Source organism: Monodon monoceros, unplaced genomic scaffold, assembly GCF_005190385.1.
Source record: "Monodon monoceros isolate NGI ecotype Baffin Bay Population unplaced genomic scaffold, NGI_Narwhal_1 Super_Scaffold_12, whole genome shotgun sequence".
Lineage (NCBI taxonomy): Eukaryota > Metazoa > Chordata > Mammalia > Artiodactyla > Monodontidae > Monodon > Monodon monoceros.
The window spans coordinates 124,880,935-124,902,773 of NW_021703768.1; the positions used below are offsets into that span (position 1 = coordinate 124,880,935).

At 40.5% G+C, this 21,839-nt stretch overlaps 1 protein-coding gene across 5 annotated transcripts in view; it reads right to left on the bottom strand.

The window, feature by feature from the left end:
• The window catches only part of HTR4 (5-hydroxytryptamine receptor 4), a 181,332-nt gene that overhangs the window by 146,846 nt on the left and 12,647 nt on the right, over positions 1–21,839 (bottom strand). For 3 of the 5 annotated variants that reach the window (XM_029217424.1, XM_029217425.1, XM_029217420.1), the window contains exon 1: positions 9,625–9,696. In XM_029217424.1, the coding sequence (XP_029073257.1) occupies positions 9,625–9,650 (26 nt within the window). In that variant the 5' untranslated portion in view covers positions 9,651–9,696. Of the gene's footprint in view, positions 1–9,624; positions 9,698–21,839 lie in introns of those variants that run through there. The other 2 variants (XM_029217421.1, XM_029217422.1) reach the window with 1 other exon arrangement.

A 21,839-nucleotide genomic window follows, 5' to 3' on the forward strand; every position in this document is an offset into this window, starting at 1 on the left:
ATAAATATGCATCTGTATCTGTTATGCAAAGGGCAAGACAGTATTGAACATTCAAGGATGAGTACTTTGTATAATACTTTTTGCAAGCACTTAAATTAATAAAGCCATTATAAGCTCAGGAGCAAGTGAGTAGGCGGAGGAGAGTGGAAAAAAAAACAGATTATTCTTACAGTTCTTTAGAAATGCAAATAAGAACATTGCCTGAACATCATTACCTGACTGATAAAGTGGTAATCGCTTAACAGGTATTTACTTAGAAACCTGTTCCAATTCTTTAATTGAAAAAAGTTCTTTAATTCAGTACAACCCTATTTGCTAAATGATAATAAGACAAATTTCCAGGGAAAAAAATAGCAGGTACTAAGTGTCATAATATGATCTATAAAATTAGAAATGATTCTTACCACTTTTTTCAAAATTTAAGTGATAAAATAAAAAGCCTTCAAGGGTGTGGTAGGTAGATCGAACTCCCTGACCAACTGGACGCTGTAGCTATGGAAGGTAATGTAATGGTTCTTTGCAGGCAACAGGATTCATTGTTTCTCTGGTAAACTGGAGAGTGCCCAGCCTCCCCACAGGTGCTTAGGTCAATTTTTAAAAACTGAGACAGGCCAGAAAAACATATGTGCCAGGCCTTTAGTTTGGGAACCCAAGTCTAAAAATGTATAGAACAGATACTCTACAACACAGAAATTTTTGCACAAGCAAACTGAAACTTAGGCTCTGACATCAAACAAACTGGGTGAAAACACTGGCTTCACCTCTTACTAGAAATGTGACTCTGGATGATGGCCCTTATCTCAATCAGAAAGGGTAGAAGCCTAAAAACTACATTTTCCATACTTCCTTGCCAGCTAGCTTCTGGTTATGTTCTCCACAGGAGGTTCAGAATGGGAAACTGGACTTTGAGAAGGAAAAAGAACCTTTTTCTCCAATATCTGGAGGTGCCATTGGCAGTGAGAGCAGCAGCAAATGATGATTCCTTAAGCAACAGATGTGATGGGAGCAGGGCTTGCAGCAGATCCGTGAAGCTTCATGACCTCTGGTTAAAATCCCCTTCTTCTTGCCCTTCCAGGGAGCTTTGTGACCAATGCCCTGCATTAAACCTCCTTTTCTTGAAATTTATTAAACAGCCTCTATTTTCCCAACTGGACACTGATAAATATAGAAGCAGAAAGAAACAAGTCAGAGGCGTTTTCCTCTAAACAAAGATCTTCAATCTAGGGATGCATTGCATATAATGGAGAGCTGTCTTTATTGAACAGAACACAAGACTAAGAGTCAAAGAGACACAGGATTGAACCCTAGATCCTCCAATTCCCAAAAAGGAATGGATCCACATTCATGGAAGCTGCAGAGTAAAGAGAAAACAGTGCCGAATAGGGCAGAGAAGAGCCGCGGTCTCATCCCAATTATGCCCCTTGTTTCTATCACCTCTGGGAGCCTCAGTTTCCTCAACAGAGAATGGGCACAATCCGGGACAAATAGTCAAAAAAAGTTAACAACTGATGAATAAGGTCAGCCAATTAAATGGACACCAAATTTAAGCAATCAAGAAACTTACAGAGTAGTTAATTATCAGTCCTAGGGGTAATAAAGCCAATATCTCATGGTTGCTGTGAGCACTAAAGACAACACTTACCATTTGTTCGATCCATGTATGTGTGAGATACTATGCTAAGAGTATTACCTACATTATAATCCTTACAAAAAAACATTTTCAGATGCCAAAACTAAAGGCTCTGAAAATGAAATAATTAGTTCAAGGTCATATAGCTAGTGAATGAGAAAGCCAAGACTTGAACCCACATCATTTTGTTTCCCAAAATCCCACTCTTCCAGCTTCCTGTGATGCTGCCAGTTGAAATCACTGTGATATATGTAATTCAGAAGCTGCATAGTGTGACATCATGTAGAGCAGTGGTTCCCAACCTTTTTGGCAACAGGGACCGGTTTCACGGAAGACAATTTTTCCACGGAGGCGGGGGGTGGGGGGGGTGGGGAGGTGGGGGGGGGGGGGGGGGGGGGGGGGGGGATGCTTCAGGTGGTAATGTGAGTGATGGGGAGTGGCAGATGAAGCTTCGCTTGCTTGCCCTGGGCCGCCCAGTTCCTAACAGGCCGTGGACCGCTACCAGTCCAAGGCCCGGGGGTTGGGGACCCCCTGATGTAGAGGACTGCTAGCTTTGTGCCACAACCAGCGAATTTCACCCATTGCAAGAGACCGTTGTTTTAGGAACATAAATGTCACCCTCCCCCTTAAGGTCCCCTGTGACCCCATGAGGAACAGGGGTTTCCACTACAGGGTAAGTTCCAGTTCATAGTCACTATGCTCATGATCTAATTAGGAGACTAACTGAATAATCACCATTGTATCAGTCAAGCAATAAAGTTGAGTATGATTCTCATTTACATTTCTAAAGCAACATAAAAATAACCCCTTTTAAATGGTACCCACTCACTTTCTCCTTATATGCTAATACATGTCACAATTTCAAAGCCTGAAGAGAGATTTCCTGCAAAACGTTTCACTGACTTAAAGTTGCACATGTTCACAGTTGCAACTGCCAGGTTACGAACATGAATTAACTCTGCTTCCAAATCAATTACATATTGATAAGTCTTTAGGGCTGACAACTTGCACACATTGATTTTAAACTCTAGGAGTTATTTCAAGACTTTAGAATATTTAGCATTAAAAATTCCAACTTCATCCTGAGACTTTAGTGGAATATAAGTATTGTCACCAGTACTAATAATCAAACCAGAAAGCAACTCCCTTATTTTAAAAATTGTTTTTCTCTTTGCTAAAATTGGATCATTTCAATTAATTCTCGTAGTCACATTGATTTACAATTAATTTTATTTCTTGATTTGAAGTAATGAATTGCAAATTAGTGCCATGACAGAATTAAAGCAACTGGGTAATTACAGTTGACCTTTGAACAACTCGGGGGTTAAGGGCACAAACCCTCTGAGCAGTTGAAAAATCTGTGTATAACTTATACTTGGCCCTCAGTACCCATAGTTCCACATCCATGGATTCAACCAGTCTCGGACCATGCAGTACTGTAGCATTTACTTTTGAAAAAAGTCTGCATGTAAGTGGACCCAAGCAGTTCAAACCCATGTTGTTCAAAGTTTAACTGTAACTCGAAGCCAGATACTCTCCTTTGTCACGGCTTTTAATTAATGTTGTGATGTGTGTACAGTAGGTGGTTGTACTTACATCGTGTATGTATTTTAGATTTTAGAGTATTCAGCTTTTGGCATTTATTCAGATTTTTTGTGCTTTATACAAAAGCTTGCCATCTTGATCTTCTGTTCAATGATTAGTGGCTCCCCAGCACATGGTGGCATCAAGCCCTACCAAAGAAGGAAGAAAGATTCTCCCTTGGAAAAAAGGTTTCTTCTTGGATTCCTTTCTCCCTATCTTTCTTCCTTCTTTCCTTCATTCCTTAAAGTGGCTTACAAAAATAAACAATATAAGATGTAGTTAAGAAAGCAAACAAAGTAAGATGAAGTGACAAAAAGGGCTGGAAAAATAAAATAAGGGCATCTTAGAGCCATAACCATAATAAGTGCCTGGAGATCTTCTATAGTTGCCAGTGGTAGTTATAAATTTGGTTCTGACTTTGCTAGAAACCGTAGCAAAAGGAGGGAAATGCTACCATTTATATGATTAATCATTCCTATATGATGCTTTTTTGGTTGCTAATAAGAAACATTAATGAGAAAGCACAACAGTTTTTCTGTAGAGGAGAAACAGTATTAAACCAAGGTATTCTTACTAAAGAGAGGCAGTGCAGCAGGAAAGTGTACTGGGGCAGGGCGATGAGTCAAGGCTAGGAAGAAGCCACAGCTAAAAAGAATCAAGATTAAAAAATAAACTTTCTCTCCACTCAAAGTCTGAGGTCTTTATCTTGAGAAACCTTCTAAGAGCAACTGTGTGTATATTTGGACTTTTCCTCCCCTTACGTCTTCTGCCTGAACCCTGTACTTTCTGGAACTTAGAAATTGATAGAAAAAAAAAATTCTTAGAAAGCAGAAACTGTATAAGTGTAATAAACAGCAGGAGGAAAAGAACGGAGACCTAGGTGGCCTTTAGGGATCACACTTGAGCTGAGGAAAACCACATGTCAGTGGGAAGAATCTGGTAGTTAAAACAAAACAGAAGGCATGGGTTACCTCTGAAGTCAGGCAGTGTTTCAGGGCTGCATTAAGCAGCCTCAGGGGCTTAGGGATAGCACTGGGGTAAGGCACCACCAGGCTCACTGCCCAAACACAGGCCAGTGATATCCTCAAAGAGTATCTGCTACAAAATCACTGAAGCCACTGTTTCCATTTTCCTTTCTTCAACCCTTCAAAAAGAATGCAGCTGTCTCCTCTAGAGCCCCAACAAGAAGCAAACAGACCAAAAACTGACATCAGGTGGGTGTCAGACTGCCTGGAAAGGGGTGACTACTAAGTTTGTGAGACACTACAGTATTTAACAAGGGACAGGGCTCATCGGGAACTTGCCGCTCCAACCAGGGCCTGATTCACTGCTAGCTTTTCATCCTGAGTCAATCCATCCTATGTCGACTGTCCTCTGCAGTGAAAGCTCTTAAGAGAAAAAATGCTTGTAATGCTTCTCCTATTTCTAAAATCCAAACCTAGCATTTCTTTTTTTTTTAGTCCTCCCTTATAGTTAGTTCACAGAGAATACAGCTCATTGTATAGCCCACTATTTGGGTTCTTTTGTCATTGTATTGAATGCTATTTGTGCAACTGTCTTCTAGCTTGAGATCCTTAAGAACAGGCACTTACGTTAACTCTTCCTCGCACATCGTTTAGGTGCTTAACTAATTATACCAAACTAATGAAGGAACCCTCACATATTTTTATTTACCAATGGAGCAGCATTATTGAAATACCATAAATAAATCCAACCGCTACAAAACGAATGGAGCTGGACATTAACATATTTTGGCTACGAAGCCTCAATTCCCCCTTCCTAAAAAGCACCAATTACTTTGGAGGATTTAACTTTCCTCCACTGCATGTCATCTTGAGTGATACCTGCCTCCCATTATGAAATGGACAACAAGTGGTCACATGACTTAGCTTGGTCAATCAGATGTCTGACTCTGACTCTTGAGTAGCATATAGAAAGAGGAAATGGTTGGACATTATCCATGATGCAGAAATGTACTGACCACTTCTTCCCATGGTTGGCCACTGTTCCACTTCCTAGCTCTACTAGAATTCTCAAAGTTCTCGTTTATTTACAAACCTGGTCCCCCAGAATTTTCACCTTAATTCTTTGAACATATACATTGTAGCGTCCCAAAAATTACCTTTGAATATGTTAGCAAGTTAGTTTCTTTCTTTCTTATAAATTTATTTATTTATTCATGGCTGGGTTGGGTCTTCATTGCCATGTCCGGGCTTTCTCTAAGTGCGGCGAGCAGGCGCTACTCTTCACTGTGGTGCACGGGCTTCTCACTGCGGTGGCTTCTCTTGTGGCGGGGCATGGGCTCTAGGTGCACAGGCTTCAGTAGTTGTGGCATGCAGGCTAAGTAGTTGTGGCTCGCAGGCTCTAGAGTGCAGGCTCAGTAGTTGTGGCTCGCAGGCTCTAGAGTGCAGGCTCAGTAGTTGTGGGTGCACAGGCTTAGCTGCTCTGCGGCATGTGGGATCTTCCCGGACCAGGGCTCGAACCATGTCCCCTGCATTGGCAGGCGGATTCTTAACCACTGTGCCACCAGGGAAGCCCAGCAAGTTAGTTTCTGATGTTTATAGTCAATAACACTGGTACATACACAATAGCAAGGATCATGGTGAAATAGCAAACTCAATGAAATGAAACCAAACAAACCAAAAATTAAGTAAACAGTATGACCTGACAAAATACTTAAATGCTAGACATTTTATTTAGCCCTAAGTGTCAACTAGGACTTCTCTGTTCCTGATATCTGGGGAAAATTGGCTGGAGACTCTCAATTCTATAGCCCGTAGAAATCTTTCTCTCAGATTTCTGATGCACACTCATCCTGTGCCTTTGGGTTGTTCATTCTCACACATGCATTCTCTCTTCCAAACCACGTTTACCCAGACAGGGACATCAGGCATCTCACCAATTTGCGCACGCGCGCGCGCGCACACACACACACACACACACACACTCATATAAAATATCTGTAGTACAGTAGGAGGCAGTGTGGTTTTATGACCTTGAGCAGTTTACTTAACCTCTTTGTACCTTAGTTATCACACATTGTAAAATGGGGATAATAATGATGTGCCTCAGAGGATCGTTTTAAAAATTAGAAGGATAATACATGTTAAGTTTATAGCTCACAATGACCTCACACATTCCACACTCTTTTCCTAGCCAACGTAGAAAATTTTGCTAAAGAACTCAGTGCTGGGAGAGGTCAGCACACATCATGCATTTTTAAACAAACAAACAAAAAGATGCAACCTAACTCCTCTCAACGTCTTACAGCCACCACACAGCTAGATATCCCACCTTCTGCTAAGCAGGATCCAGACTCTCCTTCTTCTCTGAATCTTCTCTTTTCCTACCTTCTCCCTCCTCTGGTCACTCATTTTCCTGTCTTCAGAGCAAGTTAAAAAATTCCTCTCCTGTGCCAGGGACCCAGACCCTTTGGGCTTTCACTCTATACAGGCACTTTACCAGGTGAAGACATTTCCTTACCAAAAAAAAATTTCTGGTTCCTATTCTTCAAATGATAAAATTTACTCTATCTAGTTACACCTAGAACATGGGTTTCTGGACCCTAGTCATCTGCATAGTACCCTTGTGATATTTTTCACATTCATTTATTAATGAATATTTTAAAAGTACATATTATTTTTCTTTTTTTCCAGCATTATGGAGATATAATTGACTTACAGCACTGTATAAGTTTAAGGTGTACAGCATAATGAGCTGACTTACATATATCGTGAAATGAGTGCCACAATAAGTTTAGTGAACATCCATGATCTCATACAGATACATAATTAAAGAAATAGAAAAAAAAATACCTTTTCTTGCGATGAGAGCTCTTAGGATTTACTCTCTTAACAAGGATGAAGGCAGGTAAAAGATGCAAACGCCTAAGTACAACGTGATAAATATAATTAACACTGCTGTATAGGGACTTCCCTGGTGGCACAGTGGTTAAGAACCCGCCTGCCAATGCAGGGGACGTGGGTTCGAGCCCTGGTCTGGGAAGATCCCACATGCCACAGAGCGACTAAGCCTGTGCACCACAACTGCTGAGCCTGCGCTCTAGGACCCACGTGCTGCCACTACTGAGCCTACGTGCTGCAGCTACTGAAGCCCGCTGTACCTAGAGCCCGTGCTCCGCAACAAGAGAAGCCAACGCAATGAGAAGCCCACGCACTGCAACAAAGAGTAGCCCCTGGGCTTTCCTGGTGGCACAGTGGTTGAGAGTCCGCCTGCCGATGCAGGGGACACAGGTTCATGCCCCGGTCCGGGAAGATCCCACATGCCGCGGAGCGGCTGGGCCCGTGAGCCATGGCCGCTGAGCCTGCGTGTCCTGAGTCTGTGCTCCGCAACGGGAGAGGCCCGCCTACCGCAAAAAAAAAAAAAAAAAAAAAAGAGTAGCCCCCACTCGTCACAACTAGAGAAAGCCCACGTGCAGCAACAAAAACCCAAAATGGCCAATAATAATAACGAAAAAACACTGCTAATAATTTTTTTCTTTAAGTAAAACTTACTTTCAAATTTTAAGTAAATGTATTTTAAAAGAAAACTCTATTTCACTACTATCAGTGGCAAAATAGTATTACCACCATAAGGTTACCTTAAAATAAGTATTTTTTAAAAAATAAAACAGATATTCATGTACCACCTAAAATCACCATGCATTACTATTGATCCATGCATCACAATTTGGTAAATAAAGGTCCTTTACTATGGACACCCAGAGGGTGGGCTGAGAAGGAAATGGCTGGAAAGTCTGTGGCACTTGCATGTTACTAATATTGTGGGTAGAGATGGGGAGTAGGTGAGGATGAGCATATGTTGATGGGATCAGGTTAGAAATCAAACAGAGAGGATAGTCCAGAGACAAGATTCGGAGGGGTGATATCATCTTGTATCCTGCATTGCAGATCTACAGCACCCAGGAGAATGGCTAATGTTCATTTAATTGAATTGTATTCTGCTATTAGAATCCAATGCTGCTATAAATAAATGTTGAAAAGCTGGAAATGTTAGGGACCATACTATCTGAATCATCCAAAAAGAAGTACTGATTTTAACCAACTGATCCAGTTTAATACAATGTCTGAAACTTAAAATAATTCGACAAACATCACCATTGACACTGCTCACTTTGGACTTTAAATTAATAAAAATAAAATGGAGACTCTCTAGATTCCACTATGCTTTCTCTGTGCAAATAATGCCACAAATTTTCAGAGGAAAATTAAGTATGTGGTACTAGCCTAAAAATCTCTGTTAAAGTCCTAAGACTGCACCAAGTCAGTGTGTTTCGTAAATATCAAAGTCCACGATGCTTCCATTGGGAGTGTAAAATGTTTTACTGCTGAATATAGAGTCTCTGTGCATACCTAAGTGTACTAGAACATCACCCTATTTGAAATATATGTAGCACAATTACTGGCTGATCAATAACTCTTTATTAAATACCCACCATGTGCCAGGGATTATTCATGAGACATATTCTATCGTTAAGGAACCCCTGCATTGGGGTGATAGTACATCTTTGCAGCTCCAGTCACATTACACTAGAGTTTCTGTGTGAGTTTCTGTCAAGATATTTGACAGCTCCATTTTGTCACAGCGTTCTCCTACATCAAACACAGAGGCATAGTGCCCCTGACCTATACCTGAAATATGCTTTCCTACAGATCTCAAATGAAAGAAAAACTGCTCCTGTGATTGCACCGAGAATGTATTTTTTGAGCATGTCTTCCAGCTATTGATATCGATGATATCTTCAGCCTCAAATGCCAATTCATAACATTTAAGCCTTATTGAATACAATTTTCTCCACAATATTTGGTTGTACGGAATAAAATGCAGCAAGTCTTTAAAGAAAAAAAAAAAATCCCTAGAAGCCATCCTATTATTTGATCTCCAAGGGTTGCAGGAAATTACAGAAAAACAAAACAAAAATCATTTAGCTTTATGTAACTATACCATGCAACCATCATGTCACATAATCTAATGACCTGGTTGATAAAAGAACTGGCAAACTAGCACTTGTCACAAAAAGCTATTTAGACGTATATCTAAAGTTTAGATGTACAGAAAAATATTCTTAAGCTATTTTTACCCCCATTTAAATACATCTTCTTTCTTCCTATTACAGAGATGAATATCTATTTTCATGGAGGAGCATCTCCCATAATGCAGACTTTTAGTATAGGCATCTGGAATCATTTATAGCCATATTATATTTATCATTTAAGCAGAAATGAAAAAACGTTAATAATCAAACAGTACCACACTCACGATTATATATGAAATATTGAAGAAAATCCACATCTATTAGCTTTGTAACTCTACGACAACAGACTTTTCAGAGACCTTAGGGTTCAAATGACCGCAATTTACAGCACAATATATACAGAAATGTAACATACCTCACATTAGCATCAAGTTCGTCCATTACAGGAAACAGGCATGGGTGAGTTGGATTTCAGTGTGCACAGGGTACTATAATGGGGAAATAAAAAAGAGATTAGACAAGAAAGCTATGTAGGAAAATAAAAGTCATGAAGGGAAAAAATGCCAAATAATCATTGCTTCCTAATTATTAGGACTTTTGTAGTGTGTCAGAAAAGTATTTAATAAACAACACTACAGCAAAAAGCTATTGGCATACTGAGGTATGGCACAGCTGAGTACCGCAAAAAGTTTCTTTACATTTGACTAATCTCTTAGACATTAAAACGTAGAAGTATTTCTTTTTACTCCATGTTTAATCTGTTGTTTTTTGCTCTTCCCAGATACATAGCTTGTTTATATGATCTGCATTAGGACACTAGTTGGTGAAAACAGGTAACTGCATTGTTATGATTAAAATAGTACACTGCCTAAAATGGTCAGCCATCTTGTTTCCTATGAGGATTTTTCAGATTGTTTTTTTAAAAAACCCTTTTTGAGGATGGATAAATCTCTTTGAGAATCTAGTAAACTCCTGAGAACCCTCTTCCTAGAAAAAAAAAAAATAGATGTGCATGTACATACATACACACTTTCTGGGGAGCCCGTAATTCCCTGAGGCCCCTCCATGAACCCCAGGCTAAGAACTCACAATTGAAGAGGAGTCAACTTTCAAACTACTGTAAGTTCCTCTAGCATAGACCCTCAGAAGACCTTACACCCTTTAATGGATGGACACTCACTGATCTCCACCAAGTCAGCTCTCTGAACTGGCTGTGTAGTTTCAGTTTTCAGAAGAATTCCTATATTTTTCACCACATTTGTTCTAAAACATGGTGAATCAGAGAATGTAGGGGTGGATCTCAGTCTGTTTCTTTTGGGGTCACCCTAAGCAAAACGCTTTCTCCTTCTAACTTCATCCTCTACTTCTCAATAAACAGAAGGGATTGGAAGAGATGATCTCTGGGTTTACTTCTAGCTCTGACATTCTATAATTCCATCTGCTGGTTTTCCAATACAATTTTACAGGGAAGAAACTGTAAATCTGTTTATCTACATAACAAAACCATGAAACTCAGCCTGGGCCCTTGGATTCCTTGGTCGGGGTGAACCAAACATATATGCCTGGCGGCCAGGAAAAGAATGGCAGGCCACCAGAGCTGGAAAGGACATGGATTTCTCTGTGTTTTTCAAAGTTTATTCTTTAAAGCCTCTAAGATTAACAAGGGCTCCCAAGGGCATTTCTGGGTTTGTGACAGGTATGAGGAAGGCTCAGCCTACAGGACTCAATCCCCTACTCTGACCTCAAGCAAAGCACTTCTGTCTACTTCTACCTCTTTTACATTTTGAATCTGGAATAATCTTTTATTTGAAGTACCTAAGCACAAAGCCCTAACTACTGAAGCGGCCAGGCTCCATCCTTTGTACTCCTCTATCTAAAATCATTCCTGAAGCGAGATGATGTGTGTGCACATCGATTTGTTTTCTAGGCAGGTGATGATCAAGAGTTTACTAGATTCTCAAAGGGATACGATTACCCACCCTCAAAAACGGTTAAAAAGAACTGAAGATACTCATACTATTTCAATCATAACAATACAGTTACCTATTTTCACTAGCTAGTGTCCTAATGCAGATCGTATAAATAACCTATGTTTCTGGAAAGAGCAAAAAATAACAGATTAACGTCCATTCCCATGGCTTAAAAGACAGTCTGTTCACTAGAGATTTCCAAAGTTATAAAGTCTAGGCCTTTCCCACACTCATATCACCTACCTGACATCTCAACTTGTATGATTAAAAAGCATTTCAAACTAAACCCTTCATTTCCCACTCCAGCACAAAAACCTACTCCTCCCCTAGTATTCTCCATCTCAGTAAATGGCTCCACTATTTATCCAGTTGCACAGATAAAACACATTTTTTCACACCCTACAATCAAACTAACAGCAAACTCACTCCCTCTACTTTGAAAATGACTCCTCAATCTGACTTCTTTTCATTACCTCCAAAACCAGCACTGGTCCAAGCCACCATCTCCTCTCCCAACTGGTGTCCTAACTACTCTCCTAACTTTCCTAACTGGTCTCCTGCTAGCTCCACTATCATCTCTTCTCCCCATGGTAGCCAGAATATTTTTTAAATGGAAGTCAGATCATTTCTTGCCTATATAAAATTCTAGTGGCTTTCTGTCATGCTTAAAATAAAATCCAAACTCCTTATCATGATCTGGTCCCAGCTCCTCTCCAACTCAACGTTAGCCATGCCCCACCCCCTCACCACCTCTGAACTCTTTGGTTTTGTGTCTTTCCTTGACCATCACAGTAGGCTCTCACCTCAGAGCCTTTTCACTTGTTTCCTCTCCCTGGAATGCTACCATGTAGATCACTCCCTTACTTCCTTAGGGACACAGGAAATAAGGCTGTCACTTCCCTGACCATCTAAATAAAATTTCAGACCTCATTTTCTGAAAGTTTCCGTCCTCTGTATCCACTCTATTTTTTTCTTCTTAGTACACACCTTATACATACGCCATTGCTTCTTTAGTAGTGATCTATCTCCCTTACTAAAATATAAGTTTCAAGAGGGCATAGTTATATCTTGATCACTATTATAACCTCAGTGCCTAGAAAAATGCCTAAAGTATTCTCTTCATAGATATTTCTTGAGTCAACTAAGTAGTTAATTCGTTTTGCAAATGAGGAAACTGAGGTTTGAGAGCTTGTGACTTTCCCTCTGGGAGGTAGTATATGAACCACTCCAGAATAAATATTGTAATTTTTAAAAGTATCAAAAACCAGTTCATCTTATTTATTTACTCTTTACTAAGTATTAACAAGTGCCAAATACTGTCCTTTTCGTTCTCCTCCAACCTCTGAGACTTTATGTCTATTGTTAGATGAAGAGACTAAGGGTCAAAGAGGTTAACTGACTTGCCAAAGTCACACAGCTAGCACTTAACCAAACTGAGAATTCAATCCAGGGTTGTGAATTCTGAAACTCAAGCTTTATCTTGCATAGCTTTTGTCATCCTATCACACTTCCTCCCACTGTTAACAAGGGAAACTCCTCATGAAAGTGAATATTTGCTTTAATTTTCTGCTGACCATTTATTTCCTCTTTCTCTGAGAACAGTGCCTTGATTTTCCTTTGTGGAATGCCTCCCCTGCCTCAATCCCACTGATGAGCACATGACCAGGACTGGCCAATCAGAATAGTCCATTCTCTAGCCACAAGGATTCATTAACTCACCAGCTAGACTGTAAAGCCAGCCCTGGGATTTTTGCTAGAAAGGGCCTGTCTTTCCCCTGCTGTAGCTAAACTGACAGACTTTCAATTTAAAGCTGCTGGTGGCCATCAGTGCCACTTTGTGGGGAGAGCTTTTCTGAGAACGAAGCTAACATCCAAAGGAAAACAGAGTTGCAACACTGAGAATGCCGAGTCTTGATGAGATAATTTGAGGCTTAAGGTCTAGCAGTGTCTTAAGACAGTTTTATACTTAAACTTCCCAATTACATTGAGCCAAAAAATTCTCTTTTTTCCTCTGTAAGCCAATCTGAGTTGGGTTCCAACCATTATTTGAAACAAACAAAAAAATCCTTAGTTATATACAAGAAAATCCACATTGTATTTGTATACAGATGAGAAGGAAGAAAAGCTGGAAGTAAGGAAAACAGTTAAAAGCTAGCTAAAGTTCATTCATTGAAACTGCATTTGAAAATGTTACAACATGGGGAAAATCATATATTCATAGCAATGTACATTGTTATATTTTGATCATGGAAAGTCAATGAGCAAATTTAAAATGACTGTCATTTAACAAGCCAGTGAGAACATGCATTTTGTTAGAGATAAAGGAACAGTAACAAAAGAGAAGCTGGTGATTAGTACTTATCCTGAACTGATTCATCGATTATAGTCCACTATTTTCTGCCGTGCTCACCAGGGATATCTAATCTGAGCTGTGATTATAGGGACACCACTTACTGGGAAGACTGCTCAGAGTGACAGGTGTGTGCAAGGAACCATGCTTTTATGTTGCATACTTATATTTCTGACTCCTTAACAAAATACTACCCAGTTAATTAAAAGTACAATCAACTGAGAGCATCTCCCATGCTCAGATATAAGTTATATAATATCCCTTCTAAAAGTTTTAATTTGAAATTCAATTAGACCTCGTGTGCATATGGTACACGTGCATGTGCGTGTATGTGTGTGTTTTAATGATAGTCATGCTGTATCCTTATCTCCTTCAGAGAAACACTCCTAGATCATCATAATCAGAAAAAAAAGCACAGCAAGTCCTGGGAAAGGGGTGGAAGAGGGAGCCAAATAAACCCTTCTACCATGTGAGGTACAAATGAAGGTCTCAGTATTATCTCAGCAATAGGACATCAGGTCACTAATTACTCAAAACACTTTATCCGTCACAAAAGTAAAGCTACAGCAACATACAACTCCATCAGATTCCTTGGAGCTTCTTTTCCTTGTTGGATACATTGAGACTGATCTTTCCTCAAAACGGGAGAAGAAGGAGGAGGAAGAGGTGAAATTCTTTATGCCACCAAATGCTGATTCCAACCCTTAGTTTCCTGGCTTACAAATTTTAAAAAACTAAAGGGCAAACCCCGAAGGTAAGCACACCCCATCTTTACCCTTGTTCTTTTACTCAGAATACTCTGAAAGATTGCTGTGGAACAGCTGTTAATGGTTAACAGAAGGTGTGTAGTTGCATCTCTATTACGAGAAGTGTGAGCACAGGGCTCACCTGTAAATAGTCCCCACCTATTGGAGTGAAATATTGATGTAGTTTGGTATAGTGCCAACACCTGCCAACTTGGAGCTATGTCATAACCTCAGTTTGCTTTGCTGCACTTTGGTTTTTTTCCTTTGGTTTTGGCCACATGGGCGGATATTCATGCATAACTGTGCATGGATTGACCACGTTTCTTTATAGAGTATGCCTACATGGGTTAAATTTCTACATCAAAGGGCATATTCCAATACCTTTGTTTTGGACAAGTGTCAGGAATAAGTAAAACATTATTTATCTTAATTGCCAAATTGAGGGTGGGAGCTTGGCACAATGGAAGGAACACTGGACCAGGAGTCACTCAGCTTGACCTGCTACTAACTCACTGTTCCTATTCTTAAGCAAGTCTGTTCATCAGTCTAGGTCTCAACTGTCCCAACTGTAGAATCAACTAGGCCACAGAGTACTGGACAGGGTGAACAAAGGGAGAAATTTCAAGGAATCAGAACTTCTCGGAAGTTAAAGGAAATTTTGAAAAGGTGAGTTGCTTGTCATTAGAGGCATTTAGGCAGCTTGTGGGTAATTATCTAAGGATGTCTAAACAAGAAATGTGATTCTGGTGACTGATAAGGTTTCTTCCAATGCTAAAACTGTAGGACCGTGATAGCCTGTGTTAGTTCTGCTCAAATCCCCAGCAAAAGACCAAGTGTTTTGAATGATTTTCCAAATTAAAAAAATGTACGATCAATTCACATATACTGTCCCAAACAGGCTCTATCTCCTGAGCATGATCACAGACATTTCGGAACAGGTGGGACTAAAAGAAGAGCAATGTAATGTGCAATTAACTAAAGCCAGATATTCGCTAAGAGTTAGCTGTCAAATGCTTGTTGGCCTCATCACCTCATTACCCTAACTCACTACCAGCCATATGTACCAAAACAGCCAATCTCACCAGGATCAAACACACAAGCATTCCCCCAAATAGTCTTCTGCATCCCATGGTGATCATGATTTCCTAGTAACCTTCACTGTGATAAAAACTCTTGGATCATCTGAAAAATTGCAACTGTGCAAATTCTCACTAAATGGAAGAAAAAGAGCCCTCTTCTTAGCTATTTACTATGACTTTGTTTCCTGGAAAATATTTGGAATTTATAGGATGTTATTTCACCATTTTTTTTTTTTTACTTCAATCAGCTGATCATACCCTCTAAAAGAATTTCTCTCTGTAAATTAGTCCTGAAAAAATTTACATTATTTGTTTATCTAGACATGCAAGTGATGGTAGTTCACAAGTGCAAATGCATATAAACCATGAAAAAGAAAGAGTCTGTATTCCAGGAGCTGGATCTTCATTGCAAGTGTCTCTTTCTAGGGCTGGTAGTCAAAATGCCATTTGTGCTAAGTCATCTAGAAAGATTTAGTCTAAATAAAAACCTTCTAGCTGTTTTATTTCCATAACTGAAAATCCAAACAGATGCCAACTCAGTTACACTTAAGGGACCACCATGCTAATATATACAATGAGCATGCAAAATGGCTTTTAATTTTTTTCAAAATAATTAAGAATATTCTTTCTAGGTAAGAAAACATTTCTCAGCTATAGTCCCTTTATTAAAAAACTGATATTGAAAACAGCCCTTAACCAATGAAAGAATATTTAAGAGGCATACCTATTCTACCTCTGGGGAAAAAATGGATTACAGGAAATGTAAAGGAGGAATATGAACTTCCATTTCATGTAGAACTGAATGGAGTATATCTAGAGCATTTCTAGAAATCATATTTTTTTAAGGCATAGATCCCCCACCACCCCCAAATAACGTGATGAGGACTGTGAGGTTACAAGAAGTCAGATCCAATTAAATGTGGATCTGGATATTTCCTGAAGAGAAAAAGAAGATTCAAGTCATTTATTTATATATTTACTTTTCTGATCACTTGATTAATGTCCCACTCCCAATATGGCCACAGGTTCTACATGGAAAGAGACACAGTACGCGATCAGTATTTTTGAATGAATGGCATGACATGATATGAAAGTTCAACTTGAGAGTTAGAGAAGCAATTAGCCTTGTCTTTGTGTTGCCAAAGGGGAGATGGTGGGAGTCTCAAGAGAAGTCTGAACCGCATTATGAGGTAAATCATCTGACATCAGAGCCGTCCAATTGTTGACCTGTGTGCCTTGGCAAGTAACAAGGTCCACCTCAGTGGGAGGCTCAAACAGAAGCCAGAAAACCATCCGTCAGTCACGTTTGAGGGGACGAAGCAAGTCTTGGATGATTCTGAATTCTGATGAAATCCAAGAATGCAGCAAGAGCAGAACTAAATAAGAGACTGTTTACTGTAGAGCAGTGGTTCTCAAGTTTAAGCATGCATGAGAATCACCTGGAGGCTTGTTAAAACACAATGGCTGAGTCCTACCCCCAAGTTTCTGATTCAGTAAGTTTAGAATGAAAAATTTGCATTTCTAACAAATGCCCAGGTATTGCTGATGCTGCTGTTCTTGGGATGACTCCTTAAGGTAAAACATAGATCTCCCCATGTTTTCTCATGTCTCCTGGAGAAAGCACACGATATTAGGCAATAGGTGGATAGAAGTACCATTGGATCGTATGGTAAAAAAATGTGTTTATTCATTTTCTTTTTTAATCACTGTTGTTTACACTGAAGAAAAGGATTCATATACGTGTTAGCTTATCTTCGAGTCCTTCCTGATATTTGGTAATCTCTCTTTTATAATAAAAAACAGGTCGAAGGCTCACAGTCTTTTGTTAGAAACACTACTGTCTTACTGGGGTCCCCCTAAGAAGCAGATCTTGAGGTGAGGATTAAATAGATGCACATAGTTGATTTGGCAGGTGCAGGTACACTGGCAGGGAAGTAATGATACAGGGAAGAGGATGAAAGGCAGCTTATAAGACACTGAAGCTTAATCCCACAGGGAACTTCTGGGAAACAGTGTAAAACGTATGCCTCAGAATTATCCTGGACAAATAGGGAGGGAACTGGGGTACTGATACTCCCACAGCCATTATGTATTGCTTAAGAGCTGTCCACAGGGGGACATGGATTCCCAGGCATCTCCAGTTCATTCTGCTTGTGAGAAAGGTTGATTTCAGCAGACTGAGGGCAGCCCTCCAAAAATTATGTTGGTTCATCATTGGAAGTCAGGATGGTATACACAGAAATGGTAAGGGGATCTGTGGGGAAAATGGGAGGAACAGTTGATAGTATCTGCTCCAACTATTTAGCTGAAATCTGATACATTGTGGTTTTTGCATTTGTTTTTTACAGTTACCTTCCATTTCTTGCAGTTGGTACTGGTTTCCACTTATAATTTTCTCTCTCTGTAAAATAAATTTATTTAAGGAAAACTAATTGATCTAAAGAAAAGTGCTATGTAGATAATGCTCCAGATACTTGCATGAGAAGGTGGCAAGAATCACAAGGGTAATACTCAAATGACTGAAGTTTGGGAAATGCTAGCATAGTGGTTTAAAGCAGAGATTGGCAGTTGTTTTTTTGTTTTTTGTTTTCTGTAAAGGGCCATTTAGCAAATGTTTTAGGCTTTTTCAAGCATCAGATCATTATCACAGCTACTCAACTCTGGTGTTATAGTATGAAAACAGCCATAGACAATACATAAATGAATAAGCATGACTGTTTTCCAATAAAATTTATTTGTGGACACTGAATTTGAATCTCATATAATTTTCACTTGTCACAAAATAGTATACTTCTTTAGATTTTTTTCAACAATTACAAAATGTAAAAACCATTCTGAGCTCGCAGCCCAAAAACAGGCAGCCAGTCAGATAGGTTGCCAGCCCCTGATTCAAGGCATCAATTACCAGTATGCCCTTGGACAAATTACTTACTTTTCTTAGCCTCAGTGGCCTCATCTGTATAACAGGGGTAGGCATAATACCAATATTACAAGGTTACTGCAAAAAATAAATGAAAATGAATACTTACAAAGCAGGTGCCCAGAAAGTTCACAATATAATGTTAGCCAGCTATTGTATCAAGGTGGTCTCCAGTTTGGCAGTGCCTCAGTCATTGGAGTCTATATGTTTCATACTCTACTTCTCCACAAAGGCAGCTAGGCACCTGGGGGCTGATCTCCCCCACTTTGGGATGTGGTTACAGAAATTCTTCTGCTTCTCTACAGAATAGGTCCCTGAAAGCTGAACCTGAAAATACCCAAAGGGTTTTGTCACCACCGATTTCAGAGGCCTGGAACTGGGAGCAGGTCAAGCCAAAATCTGCATTCCATCTAAATTAAGCTTCCAAATTAGTGTTTTGTATCTCGCAGAATTATGCTGCTGACAGTAGTGGTTCTCAAACATTCGAATACCTAAAAATCACTTGCAAAACCGCAGATTCAGGTGCCTCACTCAAAGAATATCTGAATCACCAGGTCCAGGAATCTGCATTTTAACAAATGTCTCAGTGCTTCTGGTGCAGATGATTCATGGACAGCAGTTTGGAAAACACATCAAGGTTGGACTGCAATCCACCAGGTGAGCACGCCCTTCTGAAATCCTCTTTAATTGTTTTCCTGTATCTGTTTAAATGCCTCATCAGCTGAGAGACCAGGATTACAGTATTTGCTATGCATGCCAAAAGAAAAGTCTCCGCCAGCATATATACCTCTTCTGTCCTCACTCTTCTCTATTTCTCCTGAACCTCCTGGAGTAGAAAACAGTGTATACAGAACTCTCTACTTCAGATATCATGTGCTGATTATCATATACAATTAAGGACGCCAGTGCAACCTCAAAGGACGTGTGCTATTTAGAGCTTAGATGTAAATTCTTGGGCAGAAGCTGCATCTTTACTGGACTAATAAGATGTTACCTCCCAAAAGGCTGCTGCCCACAGTTTCCTACCAATAGTTCCCCAAAAAACCTCTTGGAAAATATAAAACCAAACCATAGATTTTAAAGGGGCCCACTTAACACAGAAGAGAAGACTCCTGGGGAAGAAGGAGGAGAGGAGTAATGACATGTTTCTATAACTGATATTTGTTTAACACATACTAAGTATCAAATTCTTCACATGCATTGCCTCATTTCATCTTCACATCATGCTACAAAGGAGTACTACAATTATACCATTTCACAGACAAGGAAACTGAGGCATAGAAAGAAGATGTTATCCAAGGCCACACCAGAGCCCAGACCTTTAAGTTATACCATAAAGGATCCAGATCAACTTTTCCAGTTCAGTTTTATTAATTAGATATTTATGTAGCTCATCAAAACTTACAGAATGTCTACTGCCACCTGAAAGAGAATAATTTTTTTTTACGAAAGCCCAACTTTGTTCATAGCAGTGTGTGACACTGAGTTCCTCATTTTGCTTCCATAAGCGCAAGGTCTCCAGCTGTTCAACATGTTTAAGATATCCAGGCCACCTGTCTTGCATATCTGCTATAACTCATGAAGTTCAAATAAGATAACACATGTGAAAGTTCTCTGAACACTGTAAAAAGTTATCTAGAACGATAATTTCCCAGCCTATCATTTCCGCAAACTATTTTAAAATGTTGAGAAGGAAGAGTGTTTTGCAAAATCATCTGTGTCAAAACTCAGGTTTTCCAGAGATTTGGTAGGTTGTAAAGTACCTATATTTGTGAAGCAGAAGAAACACTGCTTCTACGTGGAAAGTAGACTATCATGGCTCAATGCAATGGAAATTTCAGGAGCTTGAGAATCAGATGACCTGGGTGCTGGTCATTGCCCTGCCACTAAGTGACCCTGAGTGAGTCTTTCTTTCTCCCCTTCCAGGAGACACAATGCTGCTTGGCGGTTAAGAAAATGGTTTGGGGGAGTCAGAGCAACAGCATTAAATCCACTACCTCCTCAGGAATGACGTTAGGCAAGTCATGTCACCTGTCTTGGTCTCAGTTTCCCAGTGATAAAAACGAGAATTAGAAACAACAGCTTAAGAGAGACCTTCAAGATGGCAGAGGAGTAAGACATGGAGATCACCTTCCTCCCCACAAATACATCAAAAATGAGGAAGAGCTCCTACAGAACACCTACTGAAAGCTGGCAGAAGACCTCAGACTTCCCAAAAGGCAAGAAACTCCCCACATACCTGGGTAGGGCAAAACAAAAAAGAATAAACAGAGACAAAAGAATAGGGATGGGACCTGAACCTCAGAGAAGGAGCTGTAAAGGAGGAGAAGTTTCCACACACTAGGAAGCCCCTTCACTGGTGGAGACAGGGGTGGGAGGGGGAGGAGGAGGAAGCTTTGGAGCCATAGAGGACAGTGCAGCAACAGGGGTGCAGAGCGCAAAGCGGAGAGAGTCCCACACAGAGGATCGGTGCCGACCAGCCCTCACCAGCCTGAGAGGCTTGTCTGCTCACCTGCCGGAGCTGGCAGGGGCTGGGAGCTGAGGCTCGGGCTTCGGAGGTCAGATCCCAGGGAGAGGACTGGGGTTGGCTGCGTGAACACAGCCTGAAGGGGGCTAGTGAGCCACAGCTAGCCGGGAGGTAGTCCGGGAAAAAGTCTGGACCTGCCTAACAGGCAAGAGACCATTGTTTTCGGGTGCACGAGGAGAGGGGATTCAGAGCACCACCTAAATGAGCTCCAGAGATGGGCGCGAGCCACGTCTATCAGCACAGACACCAGAGACAGGCATGGGACGCTAAGGCTGCTGCTGCAGCCACCAAGAACCCTGTGTGCGAGCACAGGTCACTGTCCACACCTCCCCTCCCGGGAGCCTGTGCTGCTCACCACTGCCAGGGTCCCGTGATCCAGGGACAACTTCCCCGGGAGAACACAAGGCACACCTCAGGCTGATGCAATGTCATGCCAGCCTCTACAGCTGGAGGCTCACCCAGCATCCGTACCCCTCCTTCCCCCTGGCCTGAGTGAACCAGAGGCCCCGAATCAGCGGCTCCTTTAACCCTGTCCTGTCTGAGTGAAGAACAGATGCTCTCAGGCAACCTACACACAGAGGCGGGGCCAAATCCAAAGCTGAACCCCAGGAGCTGTGCGAACAAAGAAGAGAAAGGGAAATTTCCCCCAGCAGCCTCAGGAGCAGAGGATTAAATCTCCACAATCAACTAGATGTACCCTGCATCTGTGGAATGCCTGAATAGATAAGGAAACATCCCAAAATTGAGGTGGTAGACTTTGGGAGCAACTGTAGACTTGGGGTTTGCTGTATGCGCCTGACTGGTTTCTGGTTTTATGTTTATCTTAGTTTAGTATTTAGAGCTTATTATCATTGGTAGATTTCTTTATTGATTTGGTTGCTCTCTTCCTTTTTTTTCATATATAGACATATATATATTTTTTCTTTTTCTCTTTTTGTGAGTGTGCATGTGTATGCTTCCTTGTGTGATTTTCTCTATATAGCTTTGCTTTTACCATTTGCCCTAGGGTTCTGTCTATCCATTTTTTTTGTTTTTTGC